The 22,719-nt window shown below is 40.3% G+C and overlaps 2 protein-coding genes across 4 annotated transcripts in view; one reads left to right on the top strand and one right to left on the bottom strand.

The window, feature by feature from the left end:
* stk26 (serine/threonine protein kinase 26) overlaps positions 1 to 11,373 on the bottom strand; it is a 25,465-nt gene extending 14,092 nt beyond the window's left edge. For all 3 annotated transcript variants that reach the window (XM_061032116.1, XM_061032113.1, XM_061032114.1), the window contains exon 1: positions 11,058 to 11,373. In XM_061032116.1, coding sequence (XP_060888099.1) covers positions 11,058 to 11,078 — 21 coding nt within the window. In that variant the 5' untranslated portion in view covers positions 11,079 to 11,373. The remainder of the gene's footprint in view (positions 1 to 11,057) is intronic.
* A 1,636-nt stretch (positions 11,374 to 13,009) lies between these two features.
* zgc:77880 (zf-DHHC domain-containing protein) lies at positions 13,010 to 22,611 on the top strand. Its single transcript, XM_061031444.1, has 9 exons — positions 13,010 to 13,144; positions 14,458 to 14,546; positions 14,631 to 14,704; positions 16,575 to 16,687; positions 16,773 to 16,834; positions 17,320 to 17,440; positions 17,535 to 17,607; positions 18,002 to 18,188; positions 18,273 to 22,611. The coding sequence occupies exons 1-9, from the start codon at positions 13,020 to 13,022 to the stop codon at positions 18,362 to 18,364; spliced, it is 936 nt and encodes a 311-aa protein (XP_060887427.1). The 5' UTR covers positions 13,010 to 13,019; the 3' UTR covers positions 18,365 to 22,611.
* The last annotated feature ends 108 nt before the right edge of the window (positions 22,612 to 22,719 follow it).

Genomic DNA, 22,719 nt, shown 5'->3' with positions numbered 1-22,719 from the left:
TCAGGACAGCAGCTTTGCACGGCCATTACGGTGCATAATCCACATAGAAAACATCTGCTTTCCTTCCAACCTGCTCTTTAGTTCATTTGCCGACATTAACTAATCAATCGGGAAAAAAAAGATTCTGCATTGGGTTTAAAATGAGCACAACTGTCAGACACTATTAGATGAACGAGTCAAACTGATAACTAGGCATCTACTCATATAGGGGTCAACATTTGAGTATGAATTCTGGAGATACAGGAAGAGTTACGGGTTATCTGAAGTTGCGTCGACCTTTACGTATGATTTTTAATGACTTGCCAATAATTCCCTCAGCCTATGAGTCCACGATTCTCATCAGTTTATCTTTATATCCAAATGAATGGTTTTACCAAATTTTAAGAAATTCCCTCGAGGTGTCACTGAGTTATCATTTTCACAAGAATAGGACGTTACCACAAACAGACTTCAATATATGAAATCTTGCTTTACCAAAATACGATTCGACTTGTTTTATGAGTATGAGTTATGAGTGCGCGTATACATTATCTCTTTGGTTGAGCTCTCTTAATCTCATGATAGCTTTTTTTATGACTCCTTATTACAGGAAAAACCTTCTGAACATCCTTATCTTTCCAGGAAGTGATTCAGTTTAGTGACATCCTTTTTTGTCAACATTGTCAGATCATCTTAAATGTTGAATTCTGCACAGAGACGTTCTTGATATTCTTGATGAATAATGGGCCAAAAGTATCCTTTAAGTTCTTATTTGTGTGAGTAGTCCAAGGAAACAGAGCCAATAAGGAAGTTCAGAGACTGAGTGTCAAGTTATCAATTATGATGTCATACCATGATAAGGGTACTTAGGGGGATTCCCCCAGAAGGTCTGAGGGACCAGACTCTGGACTCTCTTTCACTTCCTCATAGCATGTTTAGCCTACAGTTGTTTGAGCTCTAAAAATAGCGTTGGTTATCCATCACAATGATACTTTGGTGTAAATCACTCCAATCACTCATTGGTTCTCTTTGACCCGGCCCGCTAAGGGAGGAAAACAACATACAACATTTTGTTTTTTGGTAGAAGAAAAGTTAATCATTAACAAAGAAGTAAAAAATGTATTACAATAACAAAATAAGCTGAGGCAACATGTATCTGAAAGAGGGGTGGGGGTGCTGCTGAAACCAGGTTTGGAAATTCATTTTTTAACCTCCCTACCACTGTGACTTGTGGATTCAAAAACCTACCAGTTGCTCTTTTTTTTTTTACCTACAACTTTTAATGTAATAAATCATACTCAAGGCTTACAGTATGAAAGTAAAAGGCTATTAAAGAGAATACTGACATGAGGAGGAGGCGGGGCTCTGAGAGCGTGCAGGACCACCTGAGCGGATGAAGCAGCTCAATTTACAGTGTTTCTTGTCACAACCCCTCACCGCCTACAACCACTGACTCTCATCCTCATCCCTCGACACTACTATTTTGTATTGTTCTCTTAGTTTTTGCTTTGTTTTTTGTTGTTTCCTGTCAAAGTGTCTTTGAGTATTTAGAAAAGCGCTATATAAATCTAATTTATTATTATTATTATTATTATTATTAATAACAGTGTTGCATAGTGCTGTACTCATGATGGATTAACATTTTTTGTAATATAGCAATGAGTAAGGTCTTTTACCTGCTCTTTTGTAAAGTGTCTTGAGATAACATTTCTTAAGAATTGGGGTTATACTAATAAAGATTGATTGATTGAGCTTCAACCCAGCAGAACAAAAAATCACCACAGTTTTAAGGGGAGTACAGAAGCCTAGTTTCCCCAATTTAGTATCATCCAAATTAGTCCCAATTAATGGAGACCTTCTGTTTTGACCTTTTGGTTATATAACGTCAAGATTTCTTGAATTCTGTTTGAGGTAAATATTACATTTTGTCTAAATTATTGTATGAAGTCTGGAGTTACAGGCAGAAACCTCTCTCTGAGGTCACATTAACTATTACTTAGGACTTTTTTTTCAAAGATCAAGGTTGAAGACATCAGAAACTTGCCAATGATCCGCTCTTCCTTTGACTCCACGATTCTCATCAGTTTATCTTTACATCAAAATGAATGGTTGTACCAAATTTTGAGTAATTCCCTCGATGTGTTACTGAGTTATCGTTTTCACAAGAATGGGACGGCAGGAGAAACAAACGCTCCTACATGTGCATTTAGACAAAATGGAGAATATAATGTATTAAAGGCTTCACGTTAGTACAGATAAGTCAGGAATTTCAAAAACAATGTGTGTGATTATACTGAGATGAACTAAACTTTTACTTGAACAATGATTAAGTAACCTTATTTGGCTGAAACTGGGGAATGTTTTGGAGTTTAGAGTTGAACACTAACAGAAACAACCAGAGTGGGATAACAAACCGCAGAGGTCACACTTTGACCTTTCTGTCTCAGGCCTGGTGAAAAAAACAACCGTTTGGGGAGTGAAGGAAGTTAAACATTCAACAGGTTGGTCTGTTTGTCCGACTTGAGGACACAGAAACTGTTAAAAAAATACAACATTTCTCATTAGAATTGACAGGAATAGTTAATGTTTGACTGCAGGGGGAGTGTAGACACAGTCTGGGAATTTTAATGTTACAAATAATCAGTGAGTATGTTCTTCTTCTTCTCTCTAGTTCTTGACTAAAACAGCTTTTATACACAAGGGGAGGAGCCGGCCGTCCCGTCCATGTAAACACGGCTCTGACAACAACACAGCCAGCGGGACTCGAGCTTCTCCCTCATTGTAGACAGTCATGACTCAGAGACACATTTACACAGGACAGACTTAATACCTGTTTAAATGCACGTACTTCAAATGTGATAAAGAAAAAGGTCCTTGTTCCGCACCTTGATTCACAAACTCGGTCAGATTTTCCAGATTTACTTAACAAAAACTCCTTTGACTCTCACCGGTTCGGTCAGTTATTCCATTCAGTCATTCTCAGGTCAGCGCTCCTTTCCTTGAAGGATCTACGTTTATTTATAGACTTTCCATGTTAGTAACATTCAGTGTTACATTAGGCTGATGTTTTTAAAGGGAGTGTTGGTGAGGAGACACAGACAAACACCTGAGTTTTACAGCTGGAGGGTAAATGGTGATAAGGAAAACGCTGGTGATAAGGAGAGTATTCAGGTCAGAGAGAGTGAGAGATAGAGGGAGAGGGGGGAGAGAGGGGGGGGGAAGAGAGTCTGAGAGGTCAGTGAAGTCTCGTCCATGCAAACACTCAGCCTCTCGGGAAAACTTGGACGAGGCCTTGGAAACTCTGTGAGCGAGTGAGAAAGTGAGAGAGGCAGAGGGATCCATGTTTTTACTAACAAGTGGAGTCCAAATATCCAAACAAGAGAAGCTCTATGTGTGTGTGTGTGTGTGTGTGTGTGTGTGTGTGTGTGTGTGTGTGTGTGTGTGTGTGTGTGTGTGTGTGTGTGTGTGTGTGTGCTAGAGGTCAAACGTCACAGCTGCAGCAGGAGGAAGTACAAACACAGCTTTCTGAAAAAATGACCTTTGCAGAGGCGCGTCATGTGAGAATCTCTCCCCGCTCTTTAACGTTTCCTGTTTGCTTAAGCCGAGCTCAGAAACACGGCAAGATGTGTCGAGTCATACGACATGACAACTCTTCTCACAGCTCATTCAAGTCCATTTCTTTTCCGTCTGTATTGTTTAAAAGTCGGGGTACCCATTGGCGATTCTAGAGGCAAGCATCACACGGGGGGGGGCACTCTAACCAGCATTCATCTCTACTTTACATAATCACATGACTCCTCTTCATCACCCTTCAGGTACTTCCACTTCCACTCGTTCTGATGCAAGAGATGCTTTCTAGTGCAACCAGAGTGAGTGCTCTCAGATGGGGCCCCCTTAGGGAGGTGTCCTACTGTCGTTGCAAACTTTGCACATTTTTAGCCACTGCTGTGGTTTAAAGTTCGTCAGCCCTCGGGGGGGCCCCCCTTACTGGCCTGGGGCCCCAAGCAGTTGACATGCAGCGCCTCTGCTAGTATTATAAGTATGTTGACATGTTGACAGCGCGTCCTAACAGAATGTGACCGAGCGAGCATCAGCGACAAAATCACCTTGATTCCATTATTTCCTATTTGAAACAACACAATGCGATACACCATTTTTTTTACCCCAACATCCTGTCTCTATTTTCCTGACTGTCGCTTGCGTAGAAATGGACGAGGAAGAACGGAGATCGACAAACATTTGGATGGTCCAACAGGAAAATGTACTCTCTTCTTTTCCTCACTCATCATCTCAAGCTAGTTAGCTTGTTTTGGACAGCTGAGATGGCGGTGCATTAATAATATTCATATCTGTGACTGTAATGTTGTGCTACACCGGGCCAGGGTTCAAAAAATGAAAAAGAAAAATGGGCTTGAAATTCAGTTGATTTGAACAGAACCTGATTTTTTTTTAAAAAGCAGTAGATAATGCCAGATTTAAAGTCTGGTCCCATCAACAGTCAAGCCCCTCCCCGGTAGCCTTATGGTTGGTGCGGGCGCCATGTACAGAAGCTGTGGTCCTCGGGAGCAGGCAGCCTGGTTTGGATCCAACCTTACCATCCCCCACTCTCTCTCTAACTACTGTCCTGTCTGTTAAATGAAGACATAAAAAAGCCCAAGAATAAATCTTTTAAAAAACTGTGAAAACCCCCAAAATGATGAATCCACTATCATATGACTAAAACACAGAAAAACAGCAGATATCACATCAAGAGCCTGGGCAGGTTTACTGTGTCACTTCCTGTCCAACATGTCAACAATGCTTCTTGGATATTTAGACATTTGTGACATCATGTAAATCATGAGTAAAACTCGGGACTTTGATGACTTGTATATCTCTTGCCTGATCTTTTAACTGTTGCCCAATCGGACCTGATATAGATCTGAGGTGTGACGACATGTTGCCAAAAACTCCAGTTCAGGTTTTTTGAGAGGTCATGATTCAAAAGCTCCAGGTATGGAAAACATGAACGTAAACAAAACCGAACAAGAAAACACAAACTGAACAGGAGCCGTCATGTACTGTGAGTCAGGCCGCACAACAAACCGACTCATCTTCGACGGCCAACACTTAAAAAGCAGCTGCTGATATAATTCCTCACCCAGAAACACACTCAGAGGTGACGTCATCGTAAAGTTTCAGTCAGCTGTGATTATGTTATGACGGGAATCCTGCAGCTCTGAAAAGGTGCAGCCGTAAAAATGGTACAAAGAGAATGAGAAGGAAAAGGAGAAGAAGAAGAAGAGGACACTCCCCGCCCGGTTGTTTGATCAGGTCAATCTGTCGACACGCCTGCAGAAGGCTTCCCCGCAATTTCGGCCATTTGGGACCAACCTGCTTTTACTCACTGTACCTGTTCACAGCAGAGACAGAAATATGACGGACGAGCGTGGGAGCGTTTTAAGCTAAAGCGCCGAGACAGATTCCTCAGCAGGAGTTTATCAAGAAAACAGGAAGTCCCCCTCTTTTCTGATTTGACTCCTCAAGAGGGGGTCAGAGGTCTGAAGACTGGTGGGATTGGACATTTTAAAAATGGAGATCCTCTGCTTGCAATTAAAAAACGTTTTTAAAGCCCAAACTGTGACAGAAAGTTGTTCTTTGATCTGCATTTAACTCAAGTTCACCATCAAACTTTGACTCTGCTGGAGGACATTTGAGCCTTTTTGAAGAATCTATAACTGACAAACCTTCACTAAATGCTGAAACGTCTCATTTGAACATGATAATGAACTTTTCTTTACTCGTTCATGATTTGTCCTTCTTAGCCTGCTATGTTTGCAAAGATGCACTTGGGAAAGTAAGTAAGAAGTTTTGCAAGTTTGAAAATATTTGCTGCAGCAGTTTTAAGTTATTCACAGTTTTTACAGTCGGATTAAAAAAAAATCTAAGAATGTGTTCATCACCAGGAAGGAAAGCCTAAAACCAGGGCTGGAACTAACCATTTGTGCCATTAGCCCGTTTCAAGCCGCAATGTTTTTACGCCCCTGTGACGATTCACCTTCAATCTGAGTTTCACAAAAGGTGTAATGGGGGGGGTTGAAGTGATCTCCTTGCTGTACCGTGCTCGACTGGGAAACCAACATTTACCGTCGTCCATATGGATGTAGAAAGACGTGATCACTGCTGAGCCTAGTTACGGCACTTTGGTGAATATATCAGTCTGAAAGGGGCTTTTGTCATGTATCCAACAAGAGAGTGTTTACCATCCATATAGTCGTCATTTAGTCTTTGAAATCAAAGAATGCTAACCATGATTTCCCAGAGTCTTACCTGGCTGCTTTTGACCAACCCACATTTCAGAACCAAAATAAGCTCATCATAAAAGACACAAATCCTCACGTTTAAGAGGCTGGAACTAGAAAATGTTTGAAAAGTAGGAAGTTAGCCGATACCGATGGTCACTGGATATGCTAATATCGGCCGATAAATCGCCTGCCCGATAAATCAGTCGGGCTCCAATTCAACCAACCAAAAGTAACATCAGATAAGCATCAATCAAATTGGTTTCCTGAGGGCGCCGGTAGCCTAGTGATTAGTGCGTGCACCTCATGTACAAAGGCTAGTCCTCCAAGCAGGTGGCCCGGGTTCGAATCCGACCTGTGGCTCCTTTCCTGCATGTCATTCCGCCCTCTCTCTCTCTCCCTGATTTCTGACTATCCACCGTCTTATCTCTGGATAAAAGCAATAAAAGTCCCCCACAAACGTAAACCTTTAAATTGGTTTCCTGTAGCCGACCATGATGTCATTGACAACCAATAACAAATGGAATAAGTGTGTTAATAGGTGATAATAAAGTGTCCTGGTGGTGGGAGTTCTTAAGTTCTTAAGAATGGGTGAAAAGTGTTGAAACTCTCATGAGACTGGTGAAGGTGTTCTTTGTTTCGAGTCAGGTCTGATATATTTAGCAGTGGAAAACTCTGAAAAGACTTCTTACAAAGACAGGAGTGCCTGAGGCCGCATGTGTTACAGCCGAACAACAAACATATTTATCCATAAAACAGGCTGGGAAACTTAATACCAACACGTTTTCAAGATTACATGGAGCTCATTCTTCTCTGTTATGTAATATTTTATTGGAAGAAGATGTGAAATCCAGAGATTAGCATGTGTGATGGGACAGTAACAAACACGAGTTGGGGAGTTTGGTGGTCTGCTCTCTTTGAAACATTTCCTCATGTGCTGAGATTTCACAACAGCACGGTGTCATTCATTGATAAGAAACAGAAAAAACGGAGGCGTCGTCCTGGTGATTCACGGCTCCAAAGTACAAATGACGTAGAAATCTCTATCTGATGTTTTCTGTCTTGTAATTTAGCTAAATTACCAAGTTGTAATGGTCAACAATTACAACTTCAAGTCAAAGACATTCACTAACTGGTATTATTGTGTATTCTTCAAAGCAGAGAGAATCACTCCCATGATTCCCCACCAGCCCTGACCTGACGTCGATGAGGGGCTTTATAATATTTACACATGTAGCTAACACGCAGCAGCATTAGCATCCATTGGGAGTTTTGTTTCTGGACATTTGATTAATTTAAGTCCAGTGTTTGCTCTCATTTTGCTCTCAAGAGTTGACTCTTTCAATGGGCCCAAACCAAAACAGAAAAGTAAACTACAAAAAAACAGATTAAGGAAATGTTTGATGTAGCATAAGGCTGCTAGGCTACCTAGCTAGTCAGCTAATACATCCAATTCCAGCTCCAGCAATCAACTAGAGAACTGGGTTTGGGTTTCCAGGTATCTGATGAACAAAGGGCCAATATTTGTTCTCCTTTTAGCAAAGTTTTGGTCTCTCAATAACAAGTCTTATAAATGCTATGCTAGGTTAGCCAGCTAATGGCTAACTGTGTCTTGTCTTCTTTGTGATGCTGACAAAGATAATCAGAGCGTTCTCTATTAAATCATCTTCCTACTGATGAAAACCATGAGAGTGTAATAAAACAGTGAAGTTGTGTGGAGTAAAAACCAAAACAAAGAGCTAAAAGAGGCTAAAACATCTTAATATTGGAGGAGAAAGTCTAAAGAAAGGTTGGTATTAATCCTGATTTTAGAAGTTTAAAGTTACTACGCTACTAGTCACAGAAAGAAACCTCAAATTTTCTCCTTGGATCAGTCAGTATTTTGGTCTAAGGAATGACAGAAGTTGGTGGAAAAATGTGGATTAACATTTACCAAAGCTTGTCCTCAAATTATTTGTTTGGCTTTATACCAAATATTTCTGGTTACATGTCATAGAGGAGGAAAGAAAACTACAAAATATTCACATTTAAGGCTAATTTTTGACACTTTTCTTCTAAATAAAAGCTCATATCGCTCAAATGAAATGGACATGTTTGATAATTCCTTTCATTTTTTACAACTTCTCGTTTAATTAATCAAATTCTGTTCATGCTTCACTAAAAATACGTTGATATTTCTGCTGTAGAGACGCATAATCTAATGTCAAAACAGTGATTTATCTTGTGTAACTATCAATCAAGTATTACACAACACATCCCAGACAACCATCGGACTCCGACACAGGTAGACAAAAAAAAAAATTCTAAACGTCAACGCCCCTTCAGCAGCTGCTGCTGGGTGTCAGGTGTGTTTGTGTTGATTCAAACCGCCTGTGACACTCTTTGGCCCCGCCCACCTGGGGACACACAGAGCAGGCAGAGCGAGTGAGCGAGCTGACAGCCAGTCCCACAGGTAGACACACCTGAGAGAGAGAGAGAGAGAGAGAGAGCCGGCCGAGCAGGAGGCCGACTGAGGAGGCCAATAACTCGCCCTACCCGCCTTGTGGAGCGGAAGAAACGCGCTCTGTGTGCTCGGTTAGCTTCAATACCTGACAATAACAACGTATACCCGACGCAAATATCCCACAGTGACACGGCAGAAGTCCAACGACGGCGTCAAAAGTCACCGTTGAGCAACACAAACACAAACAGGTCACTATAGGAGCCTCAGACACACCTAGTGACTTGTGATTGCAGTCCAATCATTAACACCCCCATTAAGCCGAATCGCTGCTATAAATAATGTTAAAATGAGCTCGCAGACACAGTGAGTCAGTGTGGGATCAGCACATGAACATTACAGTTATGCAACCACACAGAGAGGATCTCTAAATAGATATAATAAGAGACCATAAGGGAGTCACTGTAAGAGATATTTACAGTATGGATTCAGCAGCTTTCACAAAGAAGCCACCGTATAGAGACATAAACACCTCAAGATCAACAAAATACTACTTTTAAGTGACTTTATGAACACTACAGAGAGGAGTTTATGATATTAAGCGTTTGTAAAGTCAGGGGAGAAAACCAACATCACTATTGTCGTAATACTATAAGGACGTTTTTTCACTTATAGAAACCATGAAGGCGCTTAAAATGAAACATTTAGAGCCTCAAATTATACAGAAAGTTTAAAAAAAATTACATTGTTGGACTGTTTAAACACCAAATAACCAAAAAGAACTATAGATGGGATTGTTCCGATCTTATATCGGTATTGGGTCCGATGTTAACGTTATTTTTATCGGATATCGGACCGACGGCGCCGATCCTCGTCACTGATCAAGAAAGATGGTCAGGCACTTTAAACTTTCTCAGCTCGCTCAGTCTCACTTTGAAGACGTTCAGAATTAACTGTAAAGAAGACGTGTCAACAAATCGTCTCCAAAGCCGTACACATGCGACCAACAACAACAATTAACAACACGATTAATAAATGATCAGAATCAGTATCGGTACATGTCTCGGAATTGATTTTAAGCCAACTCATTGTGCCTTCAAACTCAGATCTCTGAGCTGTGAAATGACGTCATACCCAAGTTGACCGCGTTTCAGTTGCGAGTTGGCAAAAAGTCCGAAAAGCAACATGGACGCCTCCAGTAGTAGCTTTGTTTTGCTAGCTAATACGAGGCGATAGCGGCACACGTGATAGCGACACACGTGATAGTTTCCGCGCAAAAAAGTTAATGTATGAATGAATCGAGATGGTGATTTTTTTAAAGTTACAATTAATCATCCAGCTCCAAAACAAACTAGTTTAGACTCGTAAAATGACTCACTGCAGGTTTATCATGTGGACATTTAAACTAGAGCGAAACTGATTCATCGGTCGGCCGATATTAGCCGATACTTTTGCTTCAAACGCTTACAAAAATTGTAAGTCGCAACAAATCTAAAAATATTCAGCTCACTTTAAAACTCTGAACTTATTTGAAGCCACAGGAATATAAATCTCAAACATGTTAAATAGATATCGTAAACTATGAGACTATATAAACATATTTATCTGTATTTTAGGGACGTTTTTAACCCCGAATCTTACAGAAAAGTAAACGTAAAAGTTGCTTAAAACTCAAGTTTTAAGAACTTAACAGACTATTAGTCGTCAAAGATTTTATTTAAAATATTTTGGAGCTATTTAAACACAGTAAGAGAGAAATAAACATTATTTAGGTGACACAATAACTCACATTATTGGGACATATTAAGAGACACAAACACTATATGTGTGACTAAAAACACAGTGTGGAGTGTCTGTTTTACATTCAAATTAATTAAATATCAGACTTTTTACTTTTAGAGCACTTAAGTGACGTTTTAACGAACTACAGGAGCTTTAAAGATGTTTATTTTACAAGATAATAACGCCTTAAAAATCAACATGGCGTCTTAAAGTCACATATTATTAGTGACTGTGGAGAATATTCATGTTGTGATGGATTCAAAGACTTTGTTTTTAAAGTGTAAACGAAGCATTTAAAAAGTCCATTTATGGTCAAATTCAACTGAAGGTGTTTCTTCCTCGTTTGCGGAGTGTGAAGACGGAATCATAAAAACATGGAGGTTAAATGTAGGCTGCATCATTAACAGCAGGTTTGTTACTTTTTTAAACATATGGGAAATGGCGTGAAGTTGCTCAATGCTTCCTCACATGTCGATAAAGTCGTTTAGTTTGCTCACAAAGTATCAAAGAAAGACAAAAAACAACACACACCGAGCGAGCCTCAAACGCAGCACGGCGTCCACCTTTCCTCTTACCTGCATACCAGGAACTTCCATGGTTACTTCTTAGTATGAACGCCCTTCTTCTCCACCTCCAGGTTTCTCTCCTTCTTCTTCTTCTTCTTCTCTGCTTTTCTTTTTTTGTGTCTTTTTTAATCTCCTCTTCCTCTTCAATGAATAAACTCCCAAACAAGAACTTCGAAGACGAGGAAAAAGTTGATTATATATCCGATAATGAAAAAAAAAAAGGGACGTTTGTGTGCACAGAGCAGCACGGACAAACTACAAAACACACACACACTCACACACACACACAGAACCCGACACACACGTCCTGTGAATGTGCAGCAACCAAAAAAAAAAGTGTTGAGCAAAAAAAAAAAAAAAAAACGAGGAGGGTGACGAGCTGGTTGCTGCCTACTTCAGGGGCGGAGCGACAAAGTGTGTAAATGTCAGCTTCACGCAGGAAAATGTCTACCGCCACCTTGTGGTTGTAAGCTGTACTTAGAATAGAATAGAATAGAATAGAATAGAATTACTTTATTGATCCCAAACTGGGAAATTGTGGCGTTACAGCAGCACACACAATATGAGTAAAAAACACAATTTTAGCAAATCTAAACATAATACAATATTAAATACAAAGTAAATAAGTACTAAAAATATCAAAACTAAGAATGTGAATATATACAACCAGGATTTAACTAAGCATTACTAGTCTTAAATAGGAAGATTAAATATGAAAGATTAAATGTAAATGTGTAAAAACAGAGTAGTAAATGGACAGTATTGACATAAGTTAAAGTGCATGAGTGTAGACATATTATCAGCAGAAACTATTCAATATAACGGCGAGTAGACAGACAAATGAAGTGAACATTAGTGCAGGGATAATTTGTAAATGTAACATGTGCAGAACAGATGACAGTATGGAGAGACAGATATTATCATGATGACAGTTCTCTGCTCGCATGAGGTGAGCTGTTGTACAGAGTTATGGCCTTCGGTAAGAAAGGTAGATAAAATGTTTTCTATTTTCTTACAGGCTTCTTGTTTTTTTGGGTTTCTGCTTAGGTTGTGTAAAAAAACTCAAGAAGTTATAAGAAAAACGTGATTTCCTGCACGGGTTCGCAGGGGGGGCTGGAGCCGTTCCCAGCTGTCATTGGGCGAGAGGCGGGGTCACACCCTGGACTGTTTGCCTGTCAATCAGCGGGCCATTCAAATACAAAATATATAAATTACCTCAAATTCGTAATGGGAGCCTTTAAAAGTTATATTGATCTGGAGTCCCCACCTTCAGGGTCTTATGGTGCATTCATGTATCACTGATTGCACAGCTCCCTATGTCAATACTGTCCATTTACAACTCTGTTTTTGAACATTTACATTTAATCGTTCATATTTAAGACTAGTAATGCTTAGTGAAATCCTGGTTGTATATATTCACATTCTTAGTTTGGATATTTTAGATATTATAGTGCTTATTTACTTTGTATTTAATATTATATTGTGTTTAAATTTGCTAACATTGTGTTTTTTGCTGATATTGTGTGTTTGGACAACCTGCTGCTGTAACGCCACAATTTCCCAGTTTGGGATCAATAAAGTAATTCTATTCTATTCTATTTGGTGTCGGACACAAAATTCGTTTTCGAGGTGTTAAATGCACAAGATGAACACCTGCTCGAGTCGTGACAACAAATAGGAAACTCTGGCAAAAATGAGGCGCCCGACTTCCCAACTTGACGTCAGAATCGTCATCAAATGAGGGGCAAAATATGTTTTGTTAAGATTGCACATGAACTTTTTGCTAAAATATAACTCATAACAGAGATGTTTTTTTTACACTTATTAATTTGTGTGGAGAGAAAAGTATTTAGGTGAACACTGTCCCTTTAAAAATCTCTCGTTATTTCCTACGGTCATGGAACGCAGCATCGTGTTTCAGCGTGATGTCACCCGGAAGCGGGGGGGACAGGGGGCGGAGCCCGGCAGAAGATGGCGCCTCTCCGCTGTAGGCGAGACCCCTGCGGCGTTATCTGTCTCCTTTTAACTTATTTCAGCGTGTTTTACGCGGACTACGTGGTCATACAGTATGTCCTCCTCCCCGCCTACTCGGACAGGTCGGTACTTTGTGTTTTTATGTCGTTAAAACCGTTAAAAAACCAACATGGCGGCTGCCTCTCTGCACTGCCTCCATTCATTTGACAGGTTTGACAGCATCCTCACGCTGTTTTTTAAACGCCGCTGTATCCGCGCAAAACTTGTTTTTCTGACAGGAACAGACATTGATTTACTCTGAGATAGGTGTTTGTTACGGGGTTGTGTTGAGGGAAAGTCAGATAACGTGGTTTGTTTACCAGCTGGGGTTTGTGTCAGTCAGCTGTTTGTCTGCAGGAGGAGGAGGGTCCTCCACAACAACAACAGAAACACAGCTGATAGAATACAGCTTTTCATTCTTATTATTTTACATTTTTATCCATATTTGCATGCAGGTTTTTTTTTATTTGATTTATTCTTTTGTTTTTATAATTTTCAAAGTTTAGTCAGATGGCTTCTCGAGGTTTCTTCATCTTTAAAGGAAGTTTGTCTTTGCCACTTTTTAATTTGCTAAATGTTGTTAAGTGCTGTTCTCTCCTGACGTCCCAAAAAGTTAAAAAAAGTGTGTCAATTCCGCCACCAGGGGGAGTCTACAATTCTACAATTCACTGATCAGACTCTTTTATCCAAAGCGACGTACATCAGAGAGTAAGAACAACACAAGCAAGGATCTAGAAAAAAGGGAACAATGTCAGTAAGAGCAAACGATCAGCTTTGAGTCTGATTGGACACACAGGTGCTGACAGGAAGTGACCAGAGGCAAAGCACAACATTGAGGGCAGTTCTTGAGAGCTCTAATCAGTATAGAAACCATCTTATAAGTCGTCGTTATCAAACAAAAACCATCGTCATTACCATCATCATCATCAATAATATGGAGACCATCATCATTAAGTTAGTAGGTATTCATGAAAGAGCTGGGTCTTTAGCTTTTTCTTAAAGGTGCAGAGGGACTCTGCAGATCACATGGAGTTTGGAAGTTCATTCCACCACCGGGGGGCGACAGAGGAGAAGAGTCTAGTCAGCGTCTTAGGACCCTGTTGTGATCTCAATCAATACAATTACAAAAGATAACGTCGAGGCTGGCGGGGGAATCATGGGGGTTTATTTTACCGCTTTTTTTGGAGAGAGAGTGGCGGGGGGGGGGGGGAATTATTTGCGGGGCAGGAGCTGAACCCGACCACCGGCTTGGAGGACTGTGACCTCCGTAAAACGGGACATGTTGTTTGATTGATCAACAAAGTTTAAACGAAAATACCTGTCAGTTGAGTCTCATCTCTTTAAAAGAAAAGATTTTAGGGTTTAATTGTTGTATGTTCCTCTCTCTCTGTCACAGTGTGTGGTGTACTCTCCACGGGTCGGTCTTTAACCTGATTCTGCTGCTGCTGCTGGCCTGTCACGCTAAAGCCGTCTTCTCAGACCCCGGTAAGTATCTGCGATGTTTCATTTAAAAACATAGACAAAGTAAAAACATAATAAACTTTTTTTTAATGTGTTGTTGATTTGCAGGCATGGTGCCTCTTCCCGACACAGCTATAGACTTCTCAGAACTTCGATCGCAGTCGTCTCGGATGAACGAGCGAGTAAGTCACACAATGAAATCACACAACTGTCTTTTTTCTTAATCCAAAAATCTTTCTTTTTAATGATTTCCGAGAATTAAGCCCACACATGTGCTGCTAAGTCAAGTTTTTTAGATATCTGGAAATATTTTAAATAAACTTTTAGAGCATTTTCTGCTGGTTTGAGAGCAGGACGGAGACATAAATCACAATAGCATCGTTATCACAGTATGATCTTCTGTAATAAACCCATTGTAAAAGTCTTCTCTCTCGGTATGTTCACATTTTACCTGCCAGAAGGATCTCTCTTTACCTGTTTAATCAGCATGCTTCAACAACATTTTGATGCAGACGGATGAAGCCACCCTCGGAGTAATTGGTGCCAAATTAGCGGTTAAAAAACTGATTTTTGGGGGGACGCGTTGTCAACACAAATAAACATGTATAAAACATGAGGAACAGCAGGTCGACATCAAAACGGTTAGAGATAATATGCAGTCTTTAACCTAATATGTGCATAAAAGGCAGACTGCATTTATCTGCTTAGATTTTCTCTTTATTAAAAATTGCAGACATAAAAAATATCACTGTACGTTTTTTTTCTAGTATCGTGCAGCCGTATTTTAGAACACATGTCAGGAAGAAAACTAAGATTTCCCACCACAAATTAAAAGTTTTAAAGCGACATTTTCCACCTTGTGTTCATGTTTCTCTTTGACATGAGTTTAACAAAGTATGTGTGGAGATAAAGGACTGGGAGAGGGGATTTAAGAGAGATTGTAGCTTCTGTCTGATGATTACTGTATTGTTAACACGTATATATTTATCTGCTGTTGACTCTGTGTTTACATGTAAGAAGCTGTACTTATGTCGACCTCTGGTCTTGTAATTAAGTTCTTACGAGCTCAATGACAGATGTCTGTGAAGTGTTACCTCTAAGCCTCTAGCTCCACTTTTGTTTTGGTGTTGAATCTCCAAACGGCCTGATGGAGCACACATCTTCTGAAAAGTGGAGCAGGCTAAAGACGGAGAGGATGGACTTTTCTCATAATTGGGGGGTTTGAAGACGGACTAGAGACACATGTTAGTGTTAGAGAAACATGGGGAATAATATGTGACCTTTAAAGAGGACATATTCTCCCCCTCTTCCACCTTTTCAAACAGTCCCCTCCTCCACCTTTTCAAACAGTCCCCCTGTGGTCTAAATGAAACATCTGTGCTTTGGTCAAAATATAACATGAATCAAGCACCAGAGGAGGTTTGTGACCCTGTATAAACCAGCTTTCTCAGAACGCTCCGTTTGGTGTGTGTGTCTCTTTAAATGTAATGACCCCGCCCCCTGAGTTTTCCCCGTGGACATCACTCCTCTGTAGAGAGAATAAAAAAGGCAGAGCTGCGCTAAAGTTTTGTTCTAGGCTGGGGGTGGAGTCCATGGGTAGAGATACCAGGGGAGGGGAGGGGATTTTTTTTTTACTAGAATCCCACTGTGACATCACAAGGAGAGCACATTTGAAACAGAGTATTTTTCTCTGCGTTGTAAGACTTATGCAGACCACAAACAAAGGACTGGATGGTTTATTTCACATGTTGTGGGTCAGTAGACTCTCAGGTTACCCAGATATATGTTCACAAACACTGAAGAAGTTTTCATAACATGTCCCCTTTAAGGAAATGAATGCTTGTTTGTAAAAGTACCACTAAATATATAGGAGAGTAATGATAAGTATAACAATTTTAAACACACAGTATGTAAATTCCTCCACCAGGGGGCTCTCAATCAAAACAACAACAAAAAGATTACGTCGAGGTTGGCGGGGAATCATGGGAGTTCTCTCTGCTACTCCATCATCATGTATATCTAACAGACTTTATCTTGAACTGCTCCTCTCAGGGCTGTGAAGGTTGGACCGTGTGCAGTCGATGCGAGACCTACAGACCTCCCAGAGCGCACCACTGCCGCGTCTGTCAGAGGTGTATACGCCGCATGGACCATCACTGTCCCTGGTGAGAGAAAAAACAAAACAACATCCGTCCTCATTTCTTGACTTGACTGAAGTAATCGCATTAATTTCTGAATGTTTGCGTTTAGGATCAACAACTGTGTCGGAGAGTTGAACCAGAAGTATTTCATCCAGTTTCTCTTCTACACCGGTGAGTACAAAACAACGACGTGGACTCAAGAGATGTCACCCGTTGGTTTCTGAAGCCAATCGATGGCGTTCACCATGTTTGAAACGCTGTTCTCAAACTAACTTATGGTCAGCCTAGTACAAAGCAAAGAGGTGGAGCTGACAAAGCCTTAAGCCTCCTGACAAAACAGCTTTAGTCCCGCCCCTTATTGTGAATCACTCTTATCCTCTGTTGTAAAAACAATCACCACCCATAAAGTGTGTCCTGATGAAGTCATAGGCTTACTGTATATTTTTGTACCAGGCTGTAATCATGTCTAATTCTGCTGTAAAAATGGACATTTTAACATGGGATGTGTCTGGGACCTCAAGTGGACACCCGGGGTACTGCAGTTTATTACACTTTAGCATTGGCTGCTTTTTTCAACACCGGTTAGGTAATCAGTTTAAACTTTGTTGGATGAATGAGAGGAACGATACTCTTTGTTTTTTTTTGTTTTTTTGCAGGGATGGCCAGTCTGTACTCGTTGGTGTTGGTGGTGTCGGCCTGGGTGTGGAGGATAAGAAGCGAGAGAGAAGGAGAAGCGGAGAAAGAAGGAGAGGAGACGCCCAGCAAACACCTGATAGTGTGAGTCCTCCGTTTCGGTGTACAAAGTCTGAATGTTTTTAACCAGCTGTCTAGTTCAATCAGTGATTCATACCATTTTTTTTTTCGTTCTCAGTGCTCACTACATCATCCTGCTGGTGGAGTCGGTGTTGTTTGGCGTGTTTGTCATGGTCATCTTCTACGATCAGGTACTCACACACATACATTTACTTATATGATGACGAATTCAAACCCTAATCTTTACCATAAACTACAGTTTAAACCTCAAATTTGAAGTTTTATGATGCGCTTACCTGAGTCCCCACAAAGCGTCCTTTTTAAGAGTTAAAGTCCCCACGATTCACATAAACGGGTATGTGTGTGTTTTGACTCGGCTCTCATTTTAGACAGCAAATAAACTGGAAATAAATCTGAGCATTTGTTGGAAATATATATGAATAAATACACGTTAGAAGGTGGGGGTAGGGATATGTAAGGTTTACTTCACTCGGGGAAAAGTGAGAACCAAAACTGAGCTAGAAGTAGACGAGGCCTGACTGTCTAGGTCAACATCCAACACTTTCTCTCGCCCTCTCCCTTCAGTTGGTCTCCATCATCACAGACGAGACGCCCATAGAGCAGATGAGAAACAGGCTGATGATCAAGGACCGAGGCTCTTCATCTTCCTCCTTGGCCTCCACCTCCTCCTCCTCCACCTCTCAGCTGCCTCACCCTCCCCCACACACCCGCAAGCCGAAGCTGGCTCTGCTGCGGGAGGTTTTTGGAAGAGGTGGGTTTCATGTTCGTCATCTTCACTCATCATTTCAGCTCCAGAATAAGAAGCTGTTTGAATGTGTTTTTTTTTTCTTTCCAGGGTCGGTCTTTTGTTGGCTCCTTCCTCTCCACTCCAGCCCTCCGTCAGTCGGCGGCATCATCTACTCGGCCCTGCCGGACTACGATGTCTGACCTGTTTTGGAGAGTCAGGTTTTTGTGTGTGTGTGTGTGTGAGAGAGAGAGAGAGAGAGAGAGAGAGAGGGGGCACATTTTCTGCCTAACTTTGATGTCTTATCTTTGGACCTGAGAGGTGAAGAGTAAAGGCGACTACTGGGATGAATGAAGAGTGTGAGTGTGTGCTACTACATGAATGCATAAATGAATGAATGATGCTCTGTTTGTGCGGCTTTAGTCCCAAGGTCATGAAAAGTTCAGCCTCAACTTTTTTTTTTATATTCCAAATCACAAAATCACAACATTTAATTTAATTTATTTTTTTCCAAAATTAGAAGTTAGCATCCTGTGATTTCAAACAACCAAATGAGAATAATATTATGAAAGAGGAACAAATTAATTTTTGCAGGTTTGATAAAATGCCTTGGGGTTGAAAAGCAAACAAAAATTGAAGATTGTCCACAATGAGATTATTTTTTTGTGTGTTTTATCCTGTGTGTATCTTGAACTACAAAAATACTTGACAAGTTAACTAAATTTACGGCATTACACGTTCAGATTTAAACTGTTACCACACACACACACACACACACACACACACACGTTTACTTGTGTTTATGAGGACATTAACGACTTACTTTAATTTCCTGGTCTCTTACTCGAATCCTAAACATCAACCATCTTCTTGGTTTTCACTAACCTTAACTACTGACCCAATAAATGACTTCTTCATTTGAAGTAACCGCTTAAGTCCCAGACTGGAAAGGCGGGAAAGTCTGACGTGTCCTCATAAGGAGACTTTATCAGAAACATACACACATGCACACGGTACATACAACACGGGGACAATGGGAGAAAAATGACACAAGGTTTTTTTTCTGTCATTCTTTTGTATTTATTTATTTTCTGAAGTAATAAATGTGTTCATTTATTCCCCATGAAATCACACACACACACACACACACACACACCAGGATAGTAGATCTCAGTGTTCTGCTTAATCTCAGTGAAGGGACGATTCCTAACTTATTTATCGTTTTTCTAACTATTCCGTGGAGTTCACTCTACCAAAAAACTGTATTTCTGTGTGAGGGGTGAGGCTGCCTATCCATTCTGTTTTGAGTTTCAATTTACTTCTGGCGTAGGTGGAAAAAAAATGAAGTGGAGAAATTAACAGATGAAGTTACATAAGGTTTAAACTTAACCTACCTACTTATACCAACCCCTCTTCTCTTGTTTGGTTAAATCACCCAAAGTAAGCTTACCATTTACTACCTCAAATTCCCAGAACAAAAAGTTAAAGACGCTTAGATTGCACTACATTTTTTTTTTTGCTTTCCTATAGTTGGACAAGCATTCGTGGAAAATGGTAGAGCTTAACCTGGGGCGCCGGTAGCCTAGTGGTTAATTCCCATGCCCCATGTACAGAGGCTGTAGTCCTCGAAAGCACACGGTCCGGGTTCAAATCCGACCTGTGGCTCCTTTCTCTCCCCAGTTTCCGACTCTTTCCACTTTCCCTCCAATATAGGAATAAAAAGCCCAAAAATAAATCTTTAAAAAAAACATTCTTAACTGGAAGTAGCTCAAATCCAATCAAAAAGTCACAAGATTGGGGTACATCAGGTCACACAGGTTCGTCAGGTCAAGCAGCAACAGGAAAAGTGTGCGATCATGAAACACTGAATTCAATTGTTACTTCATGGTTGACATCTCACTATGAATTGAAAAGTCGCAGAGTAACCACTGACACTAAGGCAACTTCACCCTTACTTGTGTTTTTATGTTTGTATATATGGTTATTATGAATTTTAATTGCGCGTTTGACCTCGGCCGCACGTGAGTTTCAGATACAGAAGGGAACATACTAACAAGTGCTTCAGTTTATTTAGGGAACTGATTCTAACAGTAAAGTATTAACAGCAATCCTCTGATGTTTCAAACTGAGAACAACGACCAGTTGAGAGATTATTTCACTTGTTTCCTCTAAGACCTGTTTCTTGAATTAAGTGACTTAAATCACATGAAGTGGTTTGCCTTTTTATTATATGTTACAATTAAAATCAAGTTACTGACATTACTGAACAATTATTTATGAAATTCTTATTTAAATCCTGTTGAACAGCAAAGTTAAATGTATCTTCTAGTCTTTTAACAAAGAGAATGAAAACCTTGGAGGGTTGGAGTGTTGGCAGTGGCCATGCAACGGTTTGTAATTTGTATTCACACTATGAGCTTTGAGGCTGATATTTTGTTTAATATTTTATAAGAATGTTCTCCATTGCTGGATTCAAGTCTTCCTCAGTACAGCATTGGGGCGTGGCTACTCTGTTTGATCTGTGGCTACCACCGCAAACTCTCTATCAGGATAGTGGACTAGCATTGCCTCTTTCCCTTCTCGTCCAAATATGGTCACTTTTGGCCCCAAATACACAAGAAGAAAACGGCCAAGATGCAAAATTCTAGCTTCCTAAAATGGTGGTCCACTTACAAATGTGTGACGTCCCATTGGCTCGGTCCACTTCTCATGAACAGTCATGCATGTAAGGCATGCAACTGAAATTACATTCTAAAAAAATGCTGATTTCTGAAATTCTTTACCAGAGTTTACCAGCAGGGACACCAGGGGCCCGTTTCAGAAAGCAGGTTTAGTGCAAACACTGAGTCTGTTAAATCCTGAATTGAGGGAAACTCTGGGTTTCCCGTTTCAGAAAGAGAGGTCACTCAAGCCAAGGTGAATCTTAGTATCGGGGCTCCATTAATGTTGGCTTTTCATAGTCATGATGCACTCTGGAGTGATCCTCCTCAGATTTGATTTAATAAACTTAAATCAGCTGTTCTGGTACCGGAAACTCAGAGTTTCCCTCCTTAAGTTAAATCGACTCAGAGCTCGGTGTTACACTGAGAGGCTGTTGAACCTTCTTTCTGAAAACGGACCCCAGGAAGCATTGATTTTGTTTGGACAGGTAACAAGCAGCATAGTTAATCGCTTGCTCATGGGTCATCTGGTTATTTTACAAATGGTAAAGCTCATGGTGTGACAATGAAGGAACCATCCTCCAAAGTAGTAGCTGCCTTATTTCTGTTTTAATGTCTGAAACTATAAAAGGGGATGGAAGCTCGAAAGCGTGATCAGTGTGTTCTCATAACCAACGCTAATTTGTATCCAGACACTACTTTTTCAGGCAGGTACACTTACAAAGCATCCTTGCCCAGGTTTGGTGTTGTTAGCTGTTTATAGGACGGTTCAACTTTTCTAACAACTACGTGCAATTCTAATGAAGGGAACGTTACTGAAACTCAGAGCATTTTTTGTGTGTTTTCTATGAAGATCTGGGTAAAAACAAAAACAAGGTTTGAAATGTTTTTTTTCTGAATCGTATGGTGCAAAAGATTCTTTGTCACCTTGAATTAGACTTTTATTGGTCAAAGTTCAACAAAGAAAGAGACGATTTGTTTCTCTTGCCTCGTCTGTCGAATCTGAAAAACTTCCATCATCACTCCAATCGACTCCAAATCAAGTGCACCTGTACCTTGTTGAGCACCTGAAAACATTTGAAACTGTAAATATTTTTTCCAGATTTGTGTTAACTATTCAGGGTACTGGCTTGCTTGTTTGACTCTGTTGAAAATGCAGTTGATCTGTTGTTTTGTTTTGTTTTTTTCAATGTATCAATGTTGAACAACTGGGTGCTCTTGTTTTGGTTCATCCATATTGATTTGTCGGACTAATTTGGTAAAAATCCAGCAAAAATGACTCTTGTTGACTGAAACAAAGCAAGTGCACCCTATTTGCTGTTTTACTTGACAGCGGGAAGGATTGTGTGTAGAAAAAACGGGGGCCTGAAATGAACACTTAACCACCAGCCAAACAATTCAGTTCTGCAATCCAAAAACTGTACATTTGATTGACGTCAAAAATGGGCAAACAAAGAATAAGTATTGATGTTCCAAAGAGGTAGCTTATTACTCTTTACTGTTGAAAAGTTAGTATTTTAAAAAGTTACTCGTCCGTGCCCGAGAAATGGATTCAGCTGGTAAAACCATGTATTTGTTGGCTGGTCGATTAAAAAAGAGTTGGCTTCATGCCCTTTAAAGCAAAACCAATAAAGAGTTCAATATCATGTTGCTTCATGATGAACAAGTTTACAACTGACTGATGTTTAATTTTATTGTTACTATCTTGAAACCGTGACCTGTGTATTATTCCTAATGACATGCTGCTCTGCTCGTTCAACTGGAAGTAAAAACAGATGTCTTTTAATCTGCGCTGGTTCCTTCTGTCTTTTTTTCAAAGATTATGTTCTGTGCTTGATTAACACCCAAACATATTATTATTTTTCCTCTTTAATATCTGAACAATCTCGAGTCTTTCC

This window comes from Labrus mixtus, chromosome 23 (assembly GCF_963584025.1).
Source record: "Labrus mixtus chromosome 23, fLabMix1.1, whole genome shotgun sequence".
Taxonomy (NCBI): Eukaryota; Metazoa; Chordata; class Actinopteri; order Labriformes; family Labridae; genus Labrus; species Labrus mixtus.
This window is presented reverse-complemented; position numbering and strand designations above follow the sequence as displayed.

What these genes read in the sequence shown, in the direction of transcription:
- zgc:77880 (XM_061031444.1), top strand. Translation starts at nt 13,020, where the DNA reads ATGGCGCCTCTCCGCTGTAGGCGAGACCCCTGCGGCGTTATCTGTCTC. An exon ending in AGCCGTCTTCTCAGACCCCG is followed by an intron (nt 14,547 to 14,630) that starts GTAAGTATCTGC and finishes GTTGATTTGCAG; the next exon opens with GCATGGTGCCTCTTCCCGAC. An exon ending in ATGGACCATCACTGTCCCTG is followed by an intron (nt 16,688 to 16,772) that starts GTGAGAGAAAAA and finishes GTTTGCGTTTAG; the next exon opens with GATCAACAACTGTGTCGGAG.